At 47.0% G+C, this 18,614-nt stretch overlaps 1 protein-coding gene across 1 annotated transcript in view; it reads right to left on the minus strand.

Moving 5' to 3' along the window:
- Positions 1–1,246: 1,246 nt before the first annotated feature.
- The window catches only part of CEP350 (centrosomal protein 350), a 1,478,431-nt gene continuing 1,461,063 nt past the window's right edge, over positions 1,247–18,614 (minus strand). Inside the window, exon 38 of the mRNA XM_078643560.1 lies at positions 1,247–4,317. Coding sequence (XP_078499686.1) covers positions 4,153–4,317 — 165 coding nt within the window. The 3' untranslated portion in view covers positions 1,247–4,152. The remainder of the gene's footprint in view (positions 4,318–18,614) is intronic.

Here is an 18,614-nt window from a genome sequence, read left to right on the forward strand (position 1 = left end):
GTTTAGGTTACTTTGGTTCCTTTTTAGATCACACTGTGCGTACACTTTAGTTTGCTAGACCCTCTGATATAATTTGTTGTTATAAGTCTCTAGGGAACTTTTTGGAGCTTGGTCTTTAAAATTCCCTCTGGTCCCAACTATCTGTTTTTTATTATTAGGAATCTACAACTAACATATGTCTCTTACAGATACATTGTTGTAGACGGTAAGTAACTTGTTCATCTGAAAGAGACTGTTAGTTGTAGATTCCTTACCTTAGAATAGATACCCCAGCAATACCATCCCCGGAGGAGGGTCTGCAAACCAAGTTCAGACTAGAAAGTCCTTGAGGACTGAACGGGAAAAATAGCTGTCCCTCTGGACTTGGCTGTCCAGGCAGCAGTGTCTGGTAATCGTGTGCAGAGATGGCCACGTTGGTGCCTGGCAGATATCAAGGAGTGGGACTCCACGTGCCAATGCAGTGGTTGCTTCCGTAGCCCTAGTGGAATGAGCAAGCAACTCCACTGGAGGATCCTTCTTCGCTAAAGCGTAGCAGATCCTTATGCACAGGACAACCCATCGAGAGATGGTATGTTTTTGAACAGCCCGGCCTTTCTTGGCACCAACATATACAATAAAGAGTTAATAATCCACCTAGAACTCTTTGATGCGGTAAAGATAGAATGACAGCGCAGATTTAGGGGCCAGACGGTGGAGTTTCTCCTCCTACTTGGAAGGGTACGGAGGTAGGAAAAAGGTAGGCAAAGTGATAGATTGTCCTACATGAAATGGTGTACCCACTTTAGTAAGAAACAAACGCCTCGTTTTAAGCACCACTATGTCTGATGCACAGAGAAGAAAGGGGGCTTAGAAGACTGTGCCTGAAGCTCCCTCACCGTGCGAGCAGAGGTGATGCCCACAAGGAAGGCAGTTTTTAGAGTAAGGAGCCTTAGAGGACAGTTATGAAGAGGCTTGAAGGGAGCACACATAAGATATGTGAGAACAAGATTGAAGTCCCACTTGTGATTATGAAAAGAGATGGACGAAATAAAAGAGCAATGCCCTTAAAGAATCTATTAACAATAGGATACTGTTTTTTTAATTTTTATTTTCTACTACCTAAAATGGACACAGTTCAGAGCTCGGCCAGAATCTAAATCTTGGCCCAGGTGGAAACTACCAAGCTAAGGTGCTGCAAGCCTATGATGAAGAATCAAATTGTTTAACTATGTTCCTAAAGTACAAACAAGTACGACACACAGACAGCTACAATTTATAAATCAATATTTATTTACAGCTCTGTTTTATCTTACAGTCAACAGGATATATTTACAAGGGAGGCAGAGAAAAACCAAGCAATTTTACATCTCATAATTACAAAGGTGTCTGCAAAGCCTGTTATGTCAAGACTGCAGATTGGACCTAGCAGCAGGTGGTGCCATGAATGGGCTGTGCAGTACCCAACCTTGAAACTCCGTCTCCCCAGAAAAACCAAGTTTATAAAAAGCTCTTGTGAGGGCACGTTGGTGTAGGACCATGATGGTTTACAGGTACAAATAGGTTTGCATTCTTTGAGTTCAAGATTGAAGACCCTATATCTGAAACAACTCTCTTCAAACACAGGCACACTATCCACTGGAAGGTGCTGGATACTGTGACAACCTCTTCTAGAGGTGACTCCTGTCACTGCAAGTTCTCACCTGATCTGACAATCTGAGAAAGAAAACTGTTGCCTTGACTCAGAACATCTGTTGCTGGATGGTCTTAGAAGCACTGACACTCCAAGACATCACATTCCATAGCTGAAGCACTTCTTACTGGAAGCTTTAAGAAGGCTGACAATGAGAAGTTACACCCTCTGGACAGGAACATGACTTGTTGAATGTTCGCACATACTGTGATTCCAGTCTATAAGAGTTAACTCCTTCCACAGCCAAAAAGATTTCTCCATGGAAACCATAATTGAAAGGGAATCTTGTTGAAAGATCTCTGATGCTATAACATCCCAAGAAATGTGTGCCACTAGTAGGTCAGAAATGCAACAAACCTAGGTGAGACTCCTGAAAGAAATGTATATTCAACTGGAAGCATCTCTCATGGTAAAGTTTTGATTACTGTGAAACTCTGGTCTGGTGAAATTCTAAACAAATAGTAGGGCCTCTAATCGGAAGATCTCAAATGTCATGCAGTGACCCCACAATAAGAGCTATCTCTCACTGGAAGGTCTTAGATGATGTGAAACTCAAAAGACTTGCATGGAAGACATGGTATTCAAGTATTGCAGAAAGCTAAGGACACTTCATTTTACTAAACATATGTAAAGTTCAGGAGTTCTATCATAAGTGAAGGTTGGCCTTGATGTCTTTATTTCCTCTGTCAGAGTCATTTTGAAGCTTTGCCTCCTACCCTACAGAGTACTGCTTTCACCTAAATACAGTGAGTGTAAAGTGGCCCTACAATGCCCTTCCAGCAAACCAAGATTGCATTCAATCCACTACCCATGTCACACGGTGGCAATGAGAGCTGTCCTTCAATCTCCAGTGAAGTACGGCAATGTCTCTAACACGGGTGGACTGACATTTCTTGTTGTCCCTTACAGGAGCCCTTCAATCCCAGCATGCCTGTTTGGAGATCAGACACACTGTGCTTACCCAAGAGATAACCTACAGTCATTTGTACTAGCCTGGAGATTTAATCACTCTTGCCTTGAAGTATGATTCTACAATCTTTTCTTTTATCACTACCATGAGCTTGTGATGATGTCTCGGTCCATCAATAAGGAACTCCAACTCCTTCATTTTCACGTTATTGGGTGTGACTGCAATGTTAACCCAATTCAGGTAAGCCCTCATTGTTTCACCTTTTTATCCCAGGCTAATACTACAGTATTGACCCTAAAGAATTTTCTCACAAACTACAGTGTGGGTTCACAATTACTCTTTATGATATTCAAACAATGTCTGCTTTCTTATTTCAAGTAGCTCTCAATCCCTTCTTCAGACTCCCAAAGTGCTAAGTTGATGTTCTAGCTTTTTATTTCTCAAACAAACACTGAGGTTTCTTCAGTTAGTAGGAGATGGTCTGTCTCCTCCTCCATTAAATGGCACCTGGCACCTCTGAGCCTCATATCTTGCACCCAAGTATGGGCCTCATCATCACTCTGCCTATGCTGGATAAGTACTAGTCTCTCATCCTGTCACGGAACAGTCCCATCATACTTCCAGCCTTCAGACCACATAGTCATCTCACCTCCTACTCTCGGACCAGTCCCTCTATAATGCTCCTGAACTACAGCACCCATGCTATTTTGCAGTTGAGGGATAGCCCCACGGCCCTGTGACCCTCTTTCTGCTTCACATTAAGGCCCTTAAGCTTGGGCCAATGGTCTCTCCTTACTCATCGTCCAAGGTGTGCCAAAGCAATTCTCCACTCATTGTCCAAGGTGTGCCAAAGAAATTCTCCATAATGGTCCTGAAAAGTTTTTGCACAAACAGAAAAGCTTGGTGGTCTTTCCTGGCCCCTTTGTGTGACCTTGCAGTCTAAAAAAGCTCTAATATATCACCTCCTTTGCAAGAGGCGGAGGCTCCAAACTCCATTCCAGTCCCAGATGGGAGCTTTGTAGTTCTTCTCCTACACCTGAGAGTGGGCCAGTGGCAACTCCACTTACCTTTGACAATTACTCTATTTTTAATAAATTATTATATTATAAAAGTAAACATAACACACTGTGATCAATTCCAACAGCACACTGCTCCACAATCAACACTGCCACACAATCTCAGGCACACTTGATCACTAACAGGTCAACAATTACCGGACAAACCCTGGTACTAGGGGTGGACATTCCTTCCAAGACAAGTGTCCACGGCCTTGTGATTGTTCTTTGCAGGTAAATATTTTAGTTACACTCATGAAAGATGTGGCAAGATTTGCAGAGATATTTCTAAATGAGAAAACTATCAACTGCTTTCATCAGTCAACTGTCACTATTGCAAGTGCTACATGCACTTTCTTTTAAGGACACCCCCAGGCTTCTGAAAGGGGTCGAGACATACTCTGCCTGCTGTGCTGCTCATTGAACCCAGAAGGAGATGTTGAGCTAAGGCTTGCAGGGGAGTGTGTGCATGAGTAATGATTGCACGATTATCCAAGAGACTTTGGAACACAGGCACGTCACACCAGCAGCATCTGTATGTGCTTCTCCTGAATCTTTTGCAGCACTTTGAGCGTGTCCCGTAGTAAGGCCTCGAAGATACCATCGGCTAACTGCATCTTCACACTAAGCTCATCCTCATCATAATTCACCCACTGGGCTTCTTCTTCATGCAACTCCTGGACCTGGGAACAAATTGGGGAGAGCAGTTAGACATTTGTACAGACACAGCAAACAGGGATCTTTTAAGAAGCTGGCAATAAGCTATAGTATTCTTTTTTTACAATTATTATATTGTACCCCGGGAACATGAGATAATAGGGTGCTTCTTCTAAAACTTGATAATACATGCCAATCATGTGCATGCAATTTGACAGTCAGTGACAGACAGTAGAGCAGAGTAACTCACTTTCTTGGTATCAAACAAGTTAACTTCGATAAAGATCTTTCTAGTGGATAATCTATCTACCGGCAGATTCCTCACCACTTCAATTTACCCCAGTTGCCTGACTGGAGTCAGAAAAGTTGAAACAGCCTTTAAAACTACTTTCGAAAGGCTAGAAATGCAAGAGAAGAGAATTGGAGGATGAGATACCCAGGTTGGAAACCCTGTAAAAGCAAAACACCTAATTTCGTACGCAACAAGACATGCGTAGAGTGAGAGGAGAACTGGAGCAATTATAAAGGAAGGAAGGAGCAAAAACATTATTGTACGTTCGGCAGCAATATTATGAGAAGGGGGACAAAGAAGACCAATTACTATTTTTAAAACTTCACGAGACCCGTATGCACGAAATCACATAGATAAAATCAGGATGCACGAAACACAAACTACACCTGCAACTCAGATATCCGGAAATGGTTTCCACTTATTATGAGGCCCCTTCTGATTTTGCGAGGACCTGTTCTCGGACCAACAAGGCAATTAACTAAACAGCACAACCCAAATATAGACAGGGATGACCTCCTCCTTTTGGATGAGGAAATCACAGTAAAAGAGATCAGAACAGCCATGTGACAAACTACTACCCTCTTCCCCCCTATCCTCGGATAATACAACAGAGACCTTTTCCCCCTTACCTTTCTCTCTCTCCTCTGTCTGCAGAACGTGGCGCTGAAGAACAGGTACTGTTCCTTTACGGAAAACGCGCTTGGTGAGGCTTTTCCAGATCACGTGACTCAGTCAGATGACCTGGTCCCGTCCAAAGCGGAAAACAAAGCAATTAAGCTGGCGTTCGCTTGAAGGAGCCCGACCGTGGGGACAACAGGAGAGCGTCCAGACCTTCTTTGTGGGCCCCGGACTCCAGGAACCTACCGGAAGCAAGCGCAGAGTATAGACGACGTCGGTGCAAGAGCACCAGGACACCGGCCGTGTGGATGACCCAAGACGGTAGTTGGACCCTCTCCGGTATCGCGAGGAGACCAGCCACGTCCCTTGAGGGGCATGGCTCCACAAGGTACGAGGAAGGTTGGTAAACAAAGATCGGGCTGGCGGAGGGAGCTGTATTCCTGCCCCGCTTGCGCCCTACCATATGCTTACACGCTGTACGCGGCACCTCTAGTCTTAAGCGCTGCATGTCAGGCACTTAGAGAGCACTAGTGGCGGAATTAGGTGGCATCTCCTCTCACTCCCTGTTCCTTTAGCACAATATTGTATTTAAGGAACCCAATCCTTACGGGGTGTTTCTTTTTTTCTTTCATTTATTGGAAACCCGCTGACCGCCTACTGAGTCCCTTGCCTAACAAGCCCAAGATGAAGGGAACGGGCTAAAGCACCGAACCCCCCCCCCCCATCTCTGACGGAAGAGAGGAAGAAGACAGTGCCTATCCCTACGTAACACAGAGAGAACCCTTTCCTTTTGTCGAACATTATGTTTTGAATGGACAAACCATTCTGACTTCATTTGTTAATTTGAATAAAGCCTGTGTCTATTCACTTCAGTGACCGCCCTTGCTTCTCCACTGCGCTACACGTGGTGTCAGAAGTGGGATCTGGTTATGCCTTCACTAAAGACTACCGCCATGGAGAACCTGATGCAGCAGTTGATAAGTGGTCAGGAGAAGCTGGAGTGGGCTGTAGAGAATCAAATGTCCTCTGCCCAGGCTGACATAGAGATGTTTAAGGATTCCATTAGGAATCAGGCGGAAAACATGCAAAAGGTTGCGGACAACCGGTTAGTTATCCACTCTTGCAAACCCGTGCTGGAACGGGCCCCAATGTGTCCCTACAGAAATACCAGCCTGGCGAAGACCCCGATGCATTCCTATTAAACTTCGAGAGGGGAGCCAGAGCGTCAGGGTGGCCCGAAGCAAAATGGCCTTTTTTTTGGCCCCCCTTCTCACGGGTGAAGCACAGGCTGCCTATCAGTTAGCCAATGCTAATGGGGACACTCCGTATAATGAGATAAGGAGTATCATACTGGACCATTTAGGACTTGATGCAGAAGCTTACAGGGTGTGGTTTAGGAAAGAGTGGAGAACACCCATGGATAACCCGAAGACCCTATTATTCAAGCTGAAGTCTGCAGCTGATAAATAGTTGAAACCCCAAACCAGCACCAAAGAAGAGATTATGTCCTTGATTTACTTGGAACAGTTTGTGGAAGCACTACCCTTCCCTATCCAACAATGGCTTAAACAGCACACACACCTAACTGTCGAACAGGCTGTGGAAATGGCCATTCCTTTTATAGGGCCAAACCTCGTTTCCTTTCTTGGGATTCAGAGAAAACCACACGCCCATCAGGACTTTCAGTGAAAACTGAGAATAAACCCCCAAGACCAATCTCAGAACCTATGAAGCCCGCCCCTATCACCCGAGCCGGTTTCCGCCAAGGGTCCTCAGTGTTTTGAGTGTGGCGAATAAGGCCATATTGCCAGGACTTGCCCCCGCATAAGAACACAGGACGAGCCTATGGACATAGGCTGTATACCCCGTTCATTCCTCTATACCGAAGAAATGGGACCCAGCTTCTATGTAAGTGTGCCTGTGGAGGGCACACCCATAACAGCTTTATTGGATTCAGGCTGTCGCCAGTCTGTTATACTTCAGTCTCTGGTAGGTCCGCCAACATCCCGATCACAGACACGGTGCCCATCAGATGTGTTCATGGGGACGTTCGTGTTTACCCTCTGGTCCAACTCCCTATTTCTCTACCCGATGAGCAGGTCCTACAAGCCAAACTAGGGGTATTGCCCTCTCTCCCTGTACAAATGATTCTAGGACAGGATAACCCAGCCTTTCTGACACTATTGAGGGACAAAGTACATACAACCCATGAACCCCCAAGGCCTGGTTCGTCCGTCCCTGCTCACCCAAGCCCCCTGGCTATCAGACAAAAGCTTTAGGTTCAGCCAACAACACGATCCTACCCATCAGGCAGCGGGGGGGGGGGGGGGTATGCCCGATAGACCAAAAACACGCCAAAACCCAAACACCCTTTTTTTCTGATCAAAATATGAACTCCTTCACAGGGTTGGGAACCCCTGAGATCCCCCACAACTAGTGGTACCCGAGGCCTTTCGAGAAAAGGTCTTATTTTATGCACACTCACATCTATTGGCAGGACACAGAGGGGCTCACAAAACCACCTAGATGTTGTTGCAGAACTTCTATTGGCCTGTTATCTTCTCACACGTCACTAAGTTTTGTCATGAGTGTGAGGTGTGCCCAAAATAACCCCTAAAGGCCCCCAGCTGTTCCCTTACAACCGCTTCCAGTTGTAGGTCAACCATTCGAGAGGGTGGGAATGGATCTCATTGGGCCCCTGCCCCGATCCAAGGGCAATCTCTATGCCTTAGTCATTGTGGATTGCGCCACACGGTATCCCGAGGCCTTCCCTTTGCATGCCCCCACTACTCTAAACATCAGTAACAAACTACTACAGCTGTTCTCCTGAGTTGGTTTCCCCTATGAAATCCTCACAGACCAAGGCACCCTTTGTTTAAAAATTAATGGCACAGATTTGCAAGTCCTTAGACATATCCCACATCAAAACATCAGTTTACCACCCACAAACAGATGGCCTGTGTGAGCGTTACAACGCTACCCTCAATCTAACCTTGAAAACACTATTATGTGTTGAATGCAAGTAATGAGAAATGCTCCTTTCCCTGGCCTTATATGTCATCAGAAGCCAAACCCAAACGAGCTTAGGATGTTTCTCTTTCAAATTTCTTTATGGCTGAGAACCCCGTAGCCTACTAGAGATAACAAAAGAGGTGTGGGAGTAAGAGAAAGAAGAGGAAACAAAATCTTTTCTTGACTACACCCGAAGCCTGTGTACCAGACTCCATAAGCTCAGAGAATTTGCAGATGCCAATCTAGAGCAAGCCCAAAGAAAGCAACAGATTTTCTACGATAAGGGAAAGAAGTGGAGACATCTAAAAGTAGGGGAATGGGTCTTGATCCTTATGTCTTCTGCCCTGACAAAGGTGAAATCAGAATGGCAGGGCCCTCACAAAATTGTGGACAAGGTATGGTTAAACCTCATATCACATCCAACTCACACCCGATGCACACAACTATACCATATCAACCTTCTTAAAAAATGGTTAAGCCCCCTCCCTAAAGACTTACGTACCGTTGTCACCCTACCAAACCCCTCCTCCCCCCCTCAAGCAGCCTCCACACCATTTTTGCTGTGGGATGTGGGAAATTGTGAGGAGTGAGAAACACATACAATTTAATTCCTGGGGTAGACAGACACTTGTAAAAAAATTAAACAAGGATAGGGGCACCTAGTGTGTACAGCATTGTTGAGCAAGTAGCGAAGTAGTATAACCATAAGGCATAACTACTCAATGTAATGTATATGGATTGATTATCAGGGGAATCCGTGGAATGTGACAGCAACACCACTGCCTTATTAATTGCTGTGTACAATGTTACTTATATTTTCTTTGTTAGTGTAAAACTAAATAGAGTGTTTAAAAAAAAAGGTTGTCTTTCTCTTGCATGGCAAAGTCTCTACCCGTCGTGGTGGTGGCTTTGTTGTAATTTTGCCAGTTTGTGGGTGGATGCAAAGTCTGTTGTATAGCATCCAACTCTGCTTGTAAGCATTACAGAATCGGTTGTACAGAATCCTCTGGACTTTCGTATCCAGCAGTTCTTGGCACCGATGACTTGTGCGCTGAGGCGGTTGGAGTCTCTGGACGTTTTCAGGGTTGAATGCTTAGGCACTGAATCACCTATTTGCCCCTAGCGGATCAGCACAGTTGGTGTTATGGGGTCCGAGTGTTTCGGTTCAGAGTGAGCTCTGGATGTCGGCGACAGTTTGAGACTGGTTGGCACATTTGGTGCTGGCTTGGGCTTCAGTGCCAGGGTGGCCAATATTTTTGTCTTGGCTGATAACTGACAGTATGTGGATGTGAGTATTACTAGCTACATGACTTTCTCTCGAGGCCAAAGGATGCCTGAAAGTGCAGTGTCCGAAGGAGTGGCTCAGTTTGGAGGGGCTGGTGGCTCGAACCCCTCGGGGTGGTGAGCTGCCTCTCATCAAGGTCCCTTGATGGGCTTAAGGTGTGTTTCTGTCATACTCGCGGCCAGAGGTTTCGTCGGTGTGTGTGGTCCAGTAGCCCTGTGGATGAGGTGTTGCTCTCCCTCCTCTGCGCCAGATTTGGAAGAGAAGACAGACTTGGGCGACTGTTGATGTTGATCAACTCAAGGTTGATGCTCAAGGTTCCGGCTTTGTCGACCTTGAGGGTTTCTTCGCCAAAGGTGTCTGGGGTGTAGTTCGCTCGGTTTCATCACCAATTGAGCACTCTCCAATTGGAAGTCATCAAGTGAGCGCTCAAGGGGATTGGGACCCCGAGCTAGGCCTGAGGCCCAGAGGCATAGTTTTATGGTGGTAGTCAGTGTCGCAGAAATATAAGTGAGGAGAATGCAATGGAATAATGCCTTAATCTGCAATCGGTGTGGACAAGAAGACCGGGAACAGCAGAAGAAAGCGCTGAGAGGCACCTCGATCCTGGAGCTACGATCATGAATGTGCAAACCAGATTGCGAAAAAAACAGTCTCAATAAGAGTTGGAGACTATGGACATTGCCAGCCTAAGAAGGAGTCACCATATAATCTTGTGACTAAAGACTTTCTTGAAGAAAAACAACTTGCAAACATCCGAACCCACCACTAAATGGCAGAAGTATGCAGAGCATGTGTATCCATAGCAACATATACAACAAACACAGCACTCTCTGCAATCTCTTTTTCTTTTCCTCCTTTGCAGGAAGTGGGTGTGGATACAACAATGGCAAAGTGTAACAGATTGGCATACACGGAGCAGAGAAAACACCCTTGAAAGGAAGGAAGCCCTCACCTGAAGGACCAGTTTTGTCTTGGAAGAAAGGAGAAAAGAGTGGGCATAGACAGGCCTGCAGGTTCGCTAACATGCTGATTAAGGGGACGACAGTTAGAAGAATAGTTAAACTTAGGATCACCTGTACATAGGCTCGAAAATGGGACCTGTCGGGGGGAGGAGCCTAGCTCGCGACCGAGATGGCCGCGCTTTAGCTCGGCTCCGTTCGCCTGCCTGTGTTTTTCACATTTATCCTGCATTTATCCTGCCCCGGGAAGCCCTCCTTGCTGTGTGGCACTACTACGACGCACTGCAGGCACTTACCACTTGTTCCGGTTGTCCTGGCGGCTGTGGGTCCGGTGCGGTGTCCCCGTTCGTTCCCGGGACTCGAGAGCGGACTGGCCTGGTTCTTCGTCCCGGCTCCTGGGCCGGATGCAGCCTGCGGGCTTGCCCTTCGGGGCACGCTGGAGGTGATTGGAGGGCCGCTGTTCGTGTGAGCCGGAGGTTCCTGGCTGAGAGGCTCCTGTGTGGCAGCTGCCTTGGATGGTGACGCTGCCCTTCATTATTGGGGTTCCTCGTGTGTTCGGCTTCTTCCCCCTTTGTTCTCCGGTCCGGCCATTTTGTTCTTTGCCGCCCGGACTCGGAGAACGGGACTGGCGAATTGGGGGGCCGGCGACTCCCCTTCTTCTGGTGGCCCCCCTTCCTGTCCGGGGTGTTCTTCTGCCTGTCGGTGGGACTTCATCTACTTTAATGCCGCCCCGGCGGAGGTTGTTGGCCGCGCGGCCTGTTCGGGCTCTCAAGATGGCGACCAGCCCCGTTTGTTTGGGCCGGGCCCAGACGAGCACTGGGGGCCCGCCACAAGGCCCGGGTGTCGGATACTGTGAATGTTTTCCTGCACTTAAGGGGATCTTGTCCGTCCTGCTATCCTGGCGGCTATCGGTGGCCGCGCCACTCCTGGCTCTCGAGACGGTTTCTCCCTACGGGCCTCCCGGGCCCCCGCGACCGGATGAGGCATTGATATCGCGGGGTGTGGCTGGTACTCTCCTGGCGGACTCGGCCCCGGCTGCCACCCCGGAGGCGCGCAACCTGATGGCGCCTTCTCCTCCTGTGCTGCCTCCTCTGCCCTTGGCCCGGGAGCCGGATTTTGTTTTGCCGGACTTTCATGATTCTCCTGGTCCCTCTCAATCACCACTGCCCGATGACGTCTCCTGTACCGGCCCGGATGGGTCGGCTTTTATGGATATATCCTTGGAACTGTGCCTGCATCGTTTGCTACATTCTGTGACTTTCCTGGATCTTCCATGCTTTTCTTCCTGTGACTTTTTTGGACTGCCGTTGGACTTTCCTGCCGCCTGCCTTCTGTTCTTTCTGGCAGGGTCCTCGTTGGATCGGACCCTTACTGCTTTGGATAAAAAGGGTCAGGGCTGATGAAAACTGGCTCCTCTATGCGGTGGTTCATGAACGGTTTGGATGATCTCTGTGTCCTGATATGGTTCTGTGTAACTGGTTGGTGCTCCTGGACTTTGGCCTGATACTCTTTGGCTTCCCGAGGACTTGGACCCTTAACCCGGGCGGGTGGATGGGTGCATTTACTCCTGTCTTTGGCCCTCCCCCGTGTGTATGTTTGTATGTCTTTATTCCCTTCTTCCTTCCCTCCCTTTCCCCCCCCCCCCTTTCTTTGTCTTTTAATTCCAACTTTTCTTGCTCCACTAAATTTCGGGTTCAACTTAGGGCGACAGGCACGCTGCGGGGGGGTAGGCCGTAGCCTTCTGCAGGGGTGCAGGGTGGGCTTAGGGGTGGGTGGGGGGGGTCTGTTTGTGTCGGGGGGTCTTTTTCCCCCCCTTATTTTCCCTTTTTGTTCTATGGCTCTTGTGTATTCACTTTTTCGGGACTCTGTCGCCTTGCATCTCCCCCGGGGGTATTCTGTCCTTCTTCCGGTGTGTGGCTGATTGTGGTTTGCTGCCTATTCTGGTATTATGTTGCTGTTACATCGCATGCCGGTTTTATTGTCCTGTTTTTCCCCCTGAGGATGCATGGTCTGGCGGGTGTTCCTTCTGTTGTCTTTTTTCCCTCTTTCCCTTCCTCCTTTATGGAGGTGCCCTTTTTCCGTTGGGGTGCGTATTACATAGTCTTTGTGATGGGGCTTTTTGACCACGTCTTCTTTGTTCGGGTGGGGGCGGAGGTGAGTGTGCGCGATTGATTGTTGCCACGGTCGCTATTTGATGGTCTGATTCTGTTTTTGTCCTTTGCTCGATTTGATTATATGGCTTCATTTTCTTACGTTGTGTTTATAAAATGGCGGCTTGCCGCGGTCCCTCCCTTGTATTCTCGTATACGGCCCGTTATTCTTTTGGTCCCCTCCCCGTGCTAGAAAACTTAACCTTTATTATCCTGCTCTTGCTGAACGCTCGATGGTTTTTCTTGTTTCACCAGCGCTCCTGATGTTATATCCTGTGCAGATCTTCTTTTTGTATGCTGGTTATTTGACCATTCTGTTTCTGGCCAGCCCGTGGGGTTGTAGGCCAGTATTTGTGAGCTTTCATTGTCAATAAAGGTTTCAAAAAAAAAAAAAAAAAAAAAAAAAAAGAAAATGGGACCTGTCAAGACAGTTGAGCACCTGAATCCTGTCCTTTGGAGGCATAACAAAAAGTGAAGGAGGGATCTTGTAAGACACCCCTTTTAAGAAATGCAAGAGGTGCTTTGAATAAGGATGGCTGCTCTGGCAAAGCTAACATAAATAACCTTTAAAGGTGTCCAAAGTAAAGCCTTGCTGGGTTAAAGAAAGTGCAAACCACAACACATCAGATGTACACGCTGTGGACGGATCCACTGGTTCCTTGGTGTACCAAAAATAAACAACTACTAAGCATAATATACAGATTTGGTGGAGGGGCAGTGCTTTCCAGAGAAGGTCTACCGCCTCCGAGGGCAAATCAATTGCACATAGATTCCCCTGCTCAATCTCAAAGCATGACGGTGGAGGCTTTAGAGAATCAGGCCAAAAAACAGCCCACTAAGAGGGGATATCAGCCCTAAGTGAAAGCTGAAGACGATGGCATAGACAGAGATAAGCATTAAAAAATAATGGGGAAACCCAATAATCGCCAACGGACCTGGGTGCAATGCAATAATGAAATAGGTGGTCCGTGACTGCTTTGGATCAGAAATGAATTATAATTTACCATATGTGTGTCGCTTAACAAGTCAAACACTGGTAATGAATACAGCGGAGGTTCAAATTACATTCCAAGCGCAAGCTGAGTCAAAATGTCGACGCACCCCACCCACATAGGACCTGTACCTTATCCCATTACCTTCACTTAATGTTGCATTTTTCGAGAAATATATATAAAAAATGCAATAAATAAATTGTTTAGGACAGGTCTGCTGTACTGGCCTTTTTACCAGTCCATTGCCAAAGTATATAAAAAATGTGTAACTCGGAGGGGAGGAGCCAAGCTGGCGACCGAGATGGCTGCATAGACGCTCGGCTCCGTGAGCCTTCTCACCCCGCGCATACATCCTGGCAAATATCCTGAGCCGTAACGGCATATTTAAGTAGGCAAAGGACAACTTTCACTGACCGTTTGCTCCTGAGGCTTTTCCGTGCGGCAGACCCGTGGAAATGTCCCCGACTGTTTTTCGGCCTTCACGGAGCTGGGACCGGGGTGTCGAGTGAGGAGAGTGGCCGGCCGCGACAACAGCGGCCTCTGGTGGAGGTGGGGAGTCGGCCGGAGGGCACCGAAGATCTGATGGGCCAATGGTGTTGCCGACCCAGTTCATCTAGCGGAGTGCCCTGTGGGATGTGCGGTGAAGCAGGGTCGAGGGGAGTGCACGATACTTGGCCCCCTTTCCAGTGTTGTGTCCGGGCATGACTAATGGCTTCTCCCGGACTCGGCGGGCGTCTCCCAGGGAGCGGCGGAGATTTTGTTTAGCCTTTCGGTGACCCTCCGCTGAGAAGCCTGCCTTGACCTTCGGGGTCCTGGTGGTGAATCCTGTTGCGCCCTGGTGTGGGGCCTGGTCCCGAGGTGAGGTGGAGAAGGACGAGGCCGGATCAGCTAAGATGGCGGATGGCACCCTCTTACGCAGACCACATCCAGGCAGAGAAGCTGCCGCGCGGGAGAGTCCTGGGCTCTGGCGACACGAGATGGAGCCCATGTCCAGAGATATACTGACTGCGCTAACAACCCTGCATATGACCCTGTTCCGGGACGCCCGGGATCTGGGAAGAAGGATAGCTGCCATTGTTGTCCCACCGTTCCACACGGACATAGTTCGATCTCAAGGAAGCGCCGATGTGCCCGCCTCTGCGTCAGTGATGAGTGCTCCAGCTACGCCTATGTTCGTGGAGACTCTGGAAGACCCGGTTCGTGAGATCGCTTTGAACAGATCTGTTGTACATGTGAGTGCCTCGTCGGGGCACATATCTATTCGGCGGCTGGGGAAACAACGTCGATCTATGGTTTGGGCTGCCCCGGCGGCGTTTCAGCGCTTACCGGATGGTGTGACTCTCTTTCCCTGGCTGGTGAGACTGTGTTTGGACTGGAGGAGGTTTTCGGGGTCGATACTGACACAGTTGGATTTCCGCCATACATATTCGGCTGGGTTCTGGTGGCTGAAGTCCCATGGAGTAACAACACTGCCCGGTCCGCCCGGATCTCTTGGACCTTCCACGCTGCTCTGTATGCCGATTGATAAGTGGAGGTGTGTTGGTACTACTGATAGAAAAGGCCAGGGGTGAGACTGTCTAGGACATAGTGGACCTTATTGTTGGCTGACGGTGATTTGGGGGACACTCAGCGGGGATGTTATTGAATGTGCTGTCGGTGATTACTGTTTTCCATGGCTATTCTGATTTTGCTTTCAGGATGTTTACTGTACGCGGTGGTGGGAGGAGGGGGGGGGGGCGGGTGGTCAGATCGATGGCTCTTCCCCCAAATTTTTTCTCCTTTTCTTCTTTTTCTCTTTTTCTATATTTCGGGCCTCTTATTTAGGGCGACAGGCACGCTGCTGGGGGGGGGATAGGCCGTAGCCTTCTGCAGGGATGCAGGGTGGGGGGTAGGGGGATGGGGTTTGTTAATTTGTCCTTTCTTTGTTTCTATGGCCCTTTGTCTTTCTTCCTTTTTGGTGTCGTCGTTCTTCATGTTTCCTACAGTATGTTTCGTTTTGAGGGGTGGGGTACAGATTTGTTACGAAACGTGTTTTGTTTTTATATTTATCCTGACTTGTATGCCTTACCCCAATACTTCAAACGTCTTTGCACTATTTGCGGATTTCCTGCTTCATGCTTGCTATTGTAGGACCTTGTATGACCGTGTGGCATTGATTCTGAGTTTTTTCTTTATTGTAAAATGAACCTTCTCGAATCCTGAATTTTGTATTGTACGCTTGAATACAAGTTATATCCTGGACACTTATTAGACCCGATTTTCGGGATGCTGTATTCTTCTATGTTGATTTGCTGTACTTACGACCTGACTAGCGGCTGGCCAGGGTGGTTGTAGGCCCATGCGTGTATTTCCTTGAAGTACCAATAAAGGTTTAAAAAAAATAAAATGCGTAACTCTTAAATATCTGTGACTACTCACCCTTTCTACCCTTTTCACCAGCACATCTAAAATGTCCCCCCTTCCTTGAGCAACCTTTGTATCGAATTAATTTTGATATATTTCAAGTACATGATATTAAATATACTGAACCTTAACAGTATCTGGCGTTATTTTGGCTGACACTGACTGTATGTTTTTGGAACTATGCTATCTTGGGTACCAAAGTATGTAGTTGCAGTTATTTTGGTATTCATTACCAGTGTTTGACTTGTTAAGCGACACACGTATGGTAAATTATAATTCATTTCTGCTCCAAAGCAGTCACGGACCACCTATTTCATTATGGCATAGAAAGTGGGGCATAGCAGCTCAATACTACACCCTCCTAGGCCAGTCTGACACAATGAAAATATTTAGCAATTAGTCCCTACACATTTTCCTCAGAACACAAGGAACCAGTGGAATGGGCAGAAACATGTAATAATTCTCGAAATTCCACCTAGGGTGGAATGTCTCCCAAAGCACCTGCCAGCAGAAACTGAAGCGCACAGAACAATACTCAATGAGTGTTTTCAAGAGTGGTGAAAAGGTCCATCAGAGAAGTGTTCCAGAGACTGAAACTGGATCGGGCCTCCACCAGATGAAGACACCATCCGAGCTGGGCAACATGACTCCAACTGAGGTCATCACCTTGCACATTCAAGGAGCAGACCAAATGACTAACTACTGACTCTCAACCTATGATATTGGAACGCAAACTGGTAGTGAGTAGAATCCACTACAAATTGCAGCAGTAGTGACAGCAGGATCGGTGTATGAAAAAATGCCAACTACAAGTCCGGTTACCCCCTCCAGGCTTGAACAGAAGGCATAAGAGGGTTTGTGCATGGGACATCATCCTGAATTCGAAAAGAAAGTCGCTTTGGATGCAAAAGTTTAGAATGAGTAAAATCCCTGTTCAATCTCATTTTCTGGAAAGAGCACTATTACCCACTTGTTCAGAAGAATGAGAACATACTGCTGGAGAATGGGGGCATGGTCTGCCAAAAATGGAGAATCAACAGGAGTATTGAGGGGAGGCGATTCTTGAAAAGCAAGGGTATGTTGACTATCAATTACGTAATAGTTCAACGTAATGAATTTCCAGCAGTTCACCTTCACTACTGTCATCTCCATAATGGTAGACACTTTTAGATATGACATCTGAATAACGTGGGCGTTGGAGTAAAAATCTTATTAAAGAATGCAAAGCTCACGAGGCAGAGGCTTGCAAAAAGGCTCATTTTTGAAACATGGCCTTGACAAAAATGGATGTGGTTTCATGAATGTTAGATGGCTCTGAGGCCGGATCCAAATTAAGCAGCTGTGAATCTGATGTTGGCCCTAACACTGGCGCATGATTAATAAGCAAGGGTTTCAGCTGTGTACTAGGGTCCGTCAGTGCTGGGATAGTGGCAGAGTCAGTGTTGACCAGCATCAGGGAGGTGCCAGTCAGTGGAGGTATGGTCAGAGGTCCTGTAGGTACTTTGGGGCCCAAAGGTACACCAGAGAGAGCAGGAAGAGGGCTAAAGATGGCCCTCAAAGCCTCAGAATAGGCTACCACTTAAGAGTCAGCGCCAAGAGGTGGAGATCCCAGAACGGACCGTAACTGGTCTGGGCATGGAGTCATAATGGTGGACACTGGCACAGAGTGCATATCCAAGATGGGAATATGGTAGAAACACAAAGTCAGTGTTTATCACAGGCCCATGACATAAAGAGGTTCACATCACACTCCTTGCTTCACACGTGTTTCCAACTCAAAAATTGTAAGTAGGTTAAAATCACAAAAAATAGGAAATATTTAAGACCTCTTACAAAAAATGCAAGCTTTGCTAGTTCCTGAAATCAAGAGAAATGTTGATCTTAGCACAGCTTATCTTTAGTTTAAGTAATTTTTTGAAACACGAAAAAAAATAATCTTGCACAGCACGTTTTCCCCAATCTTTGCAACCAAAAAAAGCTATTATTTGGCTATTTTTGTTCCCTCTCAAGGAATCCACCAACACTGGGTACCTTAAGTAACCATAGGATGTTTACAAATAAAATAAAATAAACAAATCTGGCCTGGATACCTTTTGTGGGAAAAAAAGTTATGTTATTTAATCGCAGATTCCTCACCTATAGAATATCCCCAGTCACCAGACTAGATCCAGCATTTTAAACCGCATTGCTCAAACAGTTTGGAACATTGCACCGTATAGCTCTTTGTTGACTTTATTCATTCCTGGAAGGGATGATGGAGCCGCTAATAAGCGTCACCTCTGCGTGTCGACATCAGTTTCTTTCTTGACTGTCTCCACATCCTCGGAGGAGGAGCCCAACAACAATAAAAGTTATCAATGTGAAGATCTCTAAATTAGTACCTTTTCAGATAGAAAATGAGGCCATTCCACAGAAAAAGGAGGAGTGAGGAATTTGCTGTTAGAGTATGCACCAGCAAGAGAGTTACCAAAGGTAAGTAACCTGTTCTTCTGATTCTTCTAACTGCAGATTCCTCAACTTTAGAATAGATATCAAAGCAGTAACTCCCAAAGTGATGGGTCTGTGGAATGTCTCATACCAAAAAAGTTCTGCATGACCAAATAGGCAAATGC

This window comes from Lissotriton helveticus, chromosome 1_1, assembly GCF_964261635.1.
Source record: "Lissotriton helveticus chromosome 1_1, aLisHel1.1, whole genome shotgun sequence".
NCBI classification, from domain to species: domain Eukaryota; kingdom Metazoa; phylum Chordata; class Amphibia; order Caudata; family Salamandridae; genus Lissotriton; species Lissotriton helveticus.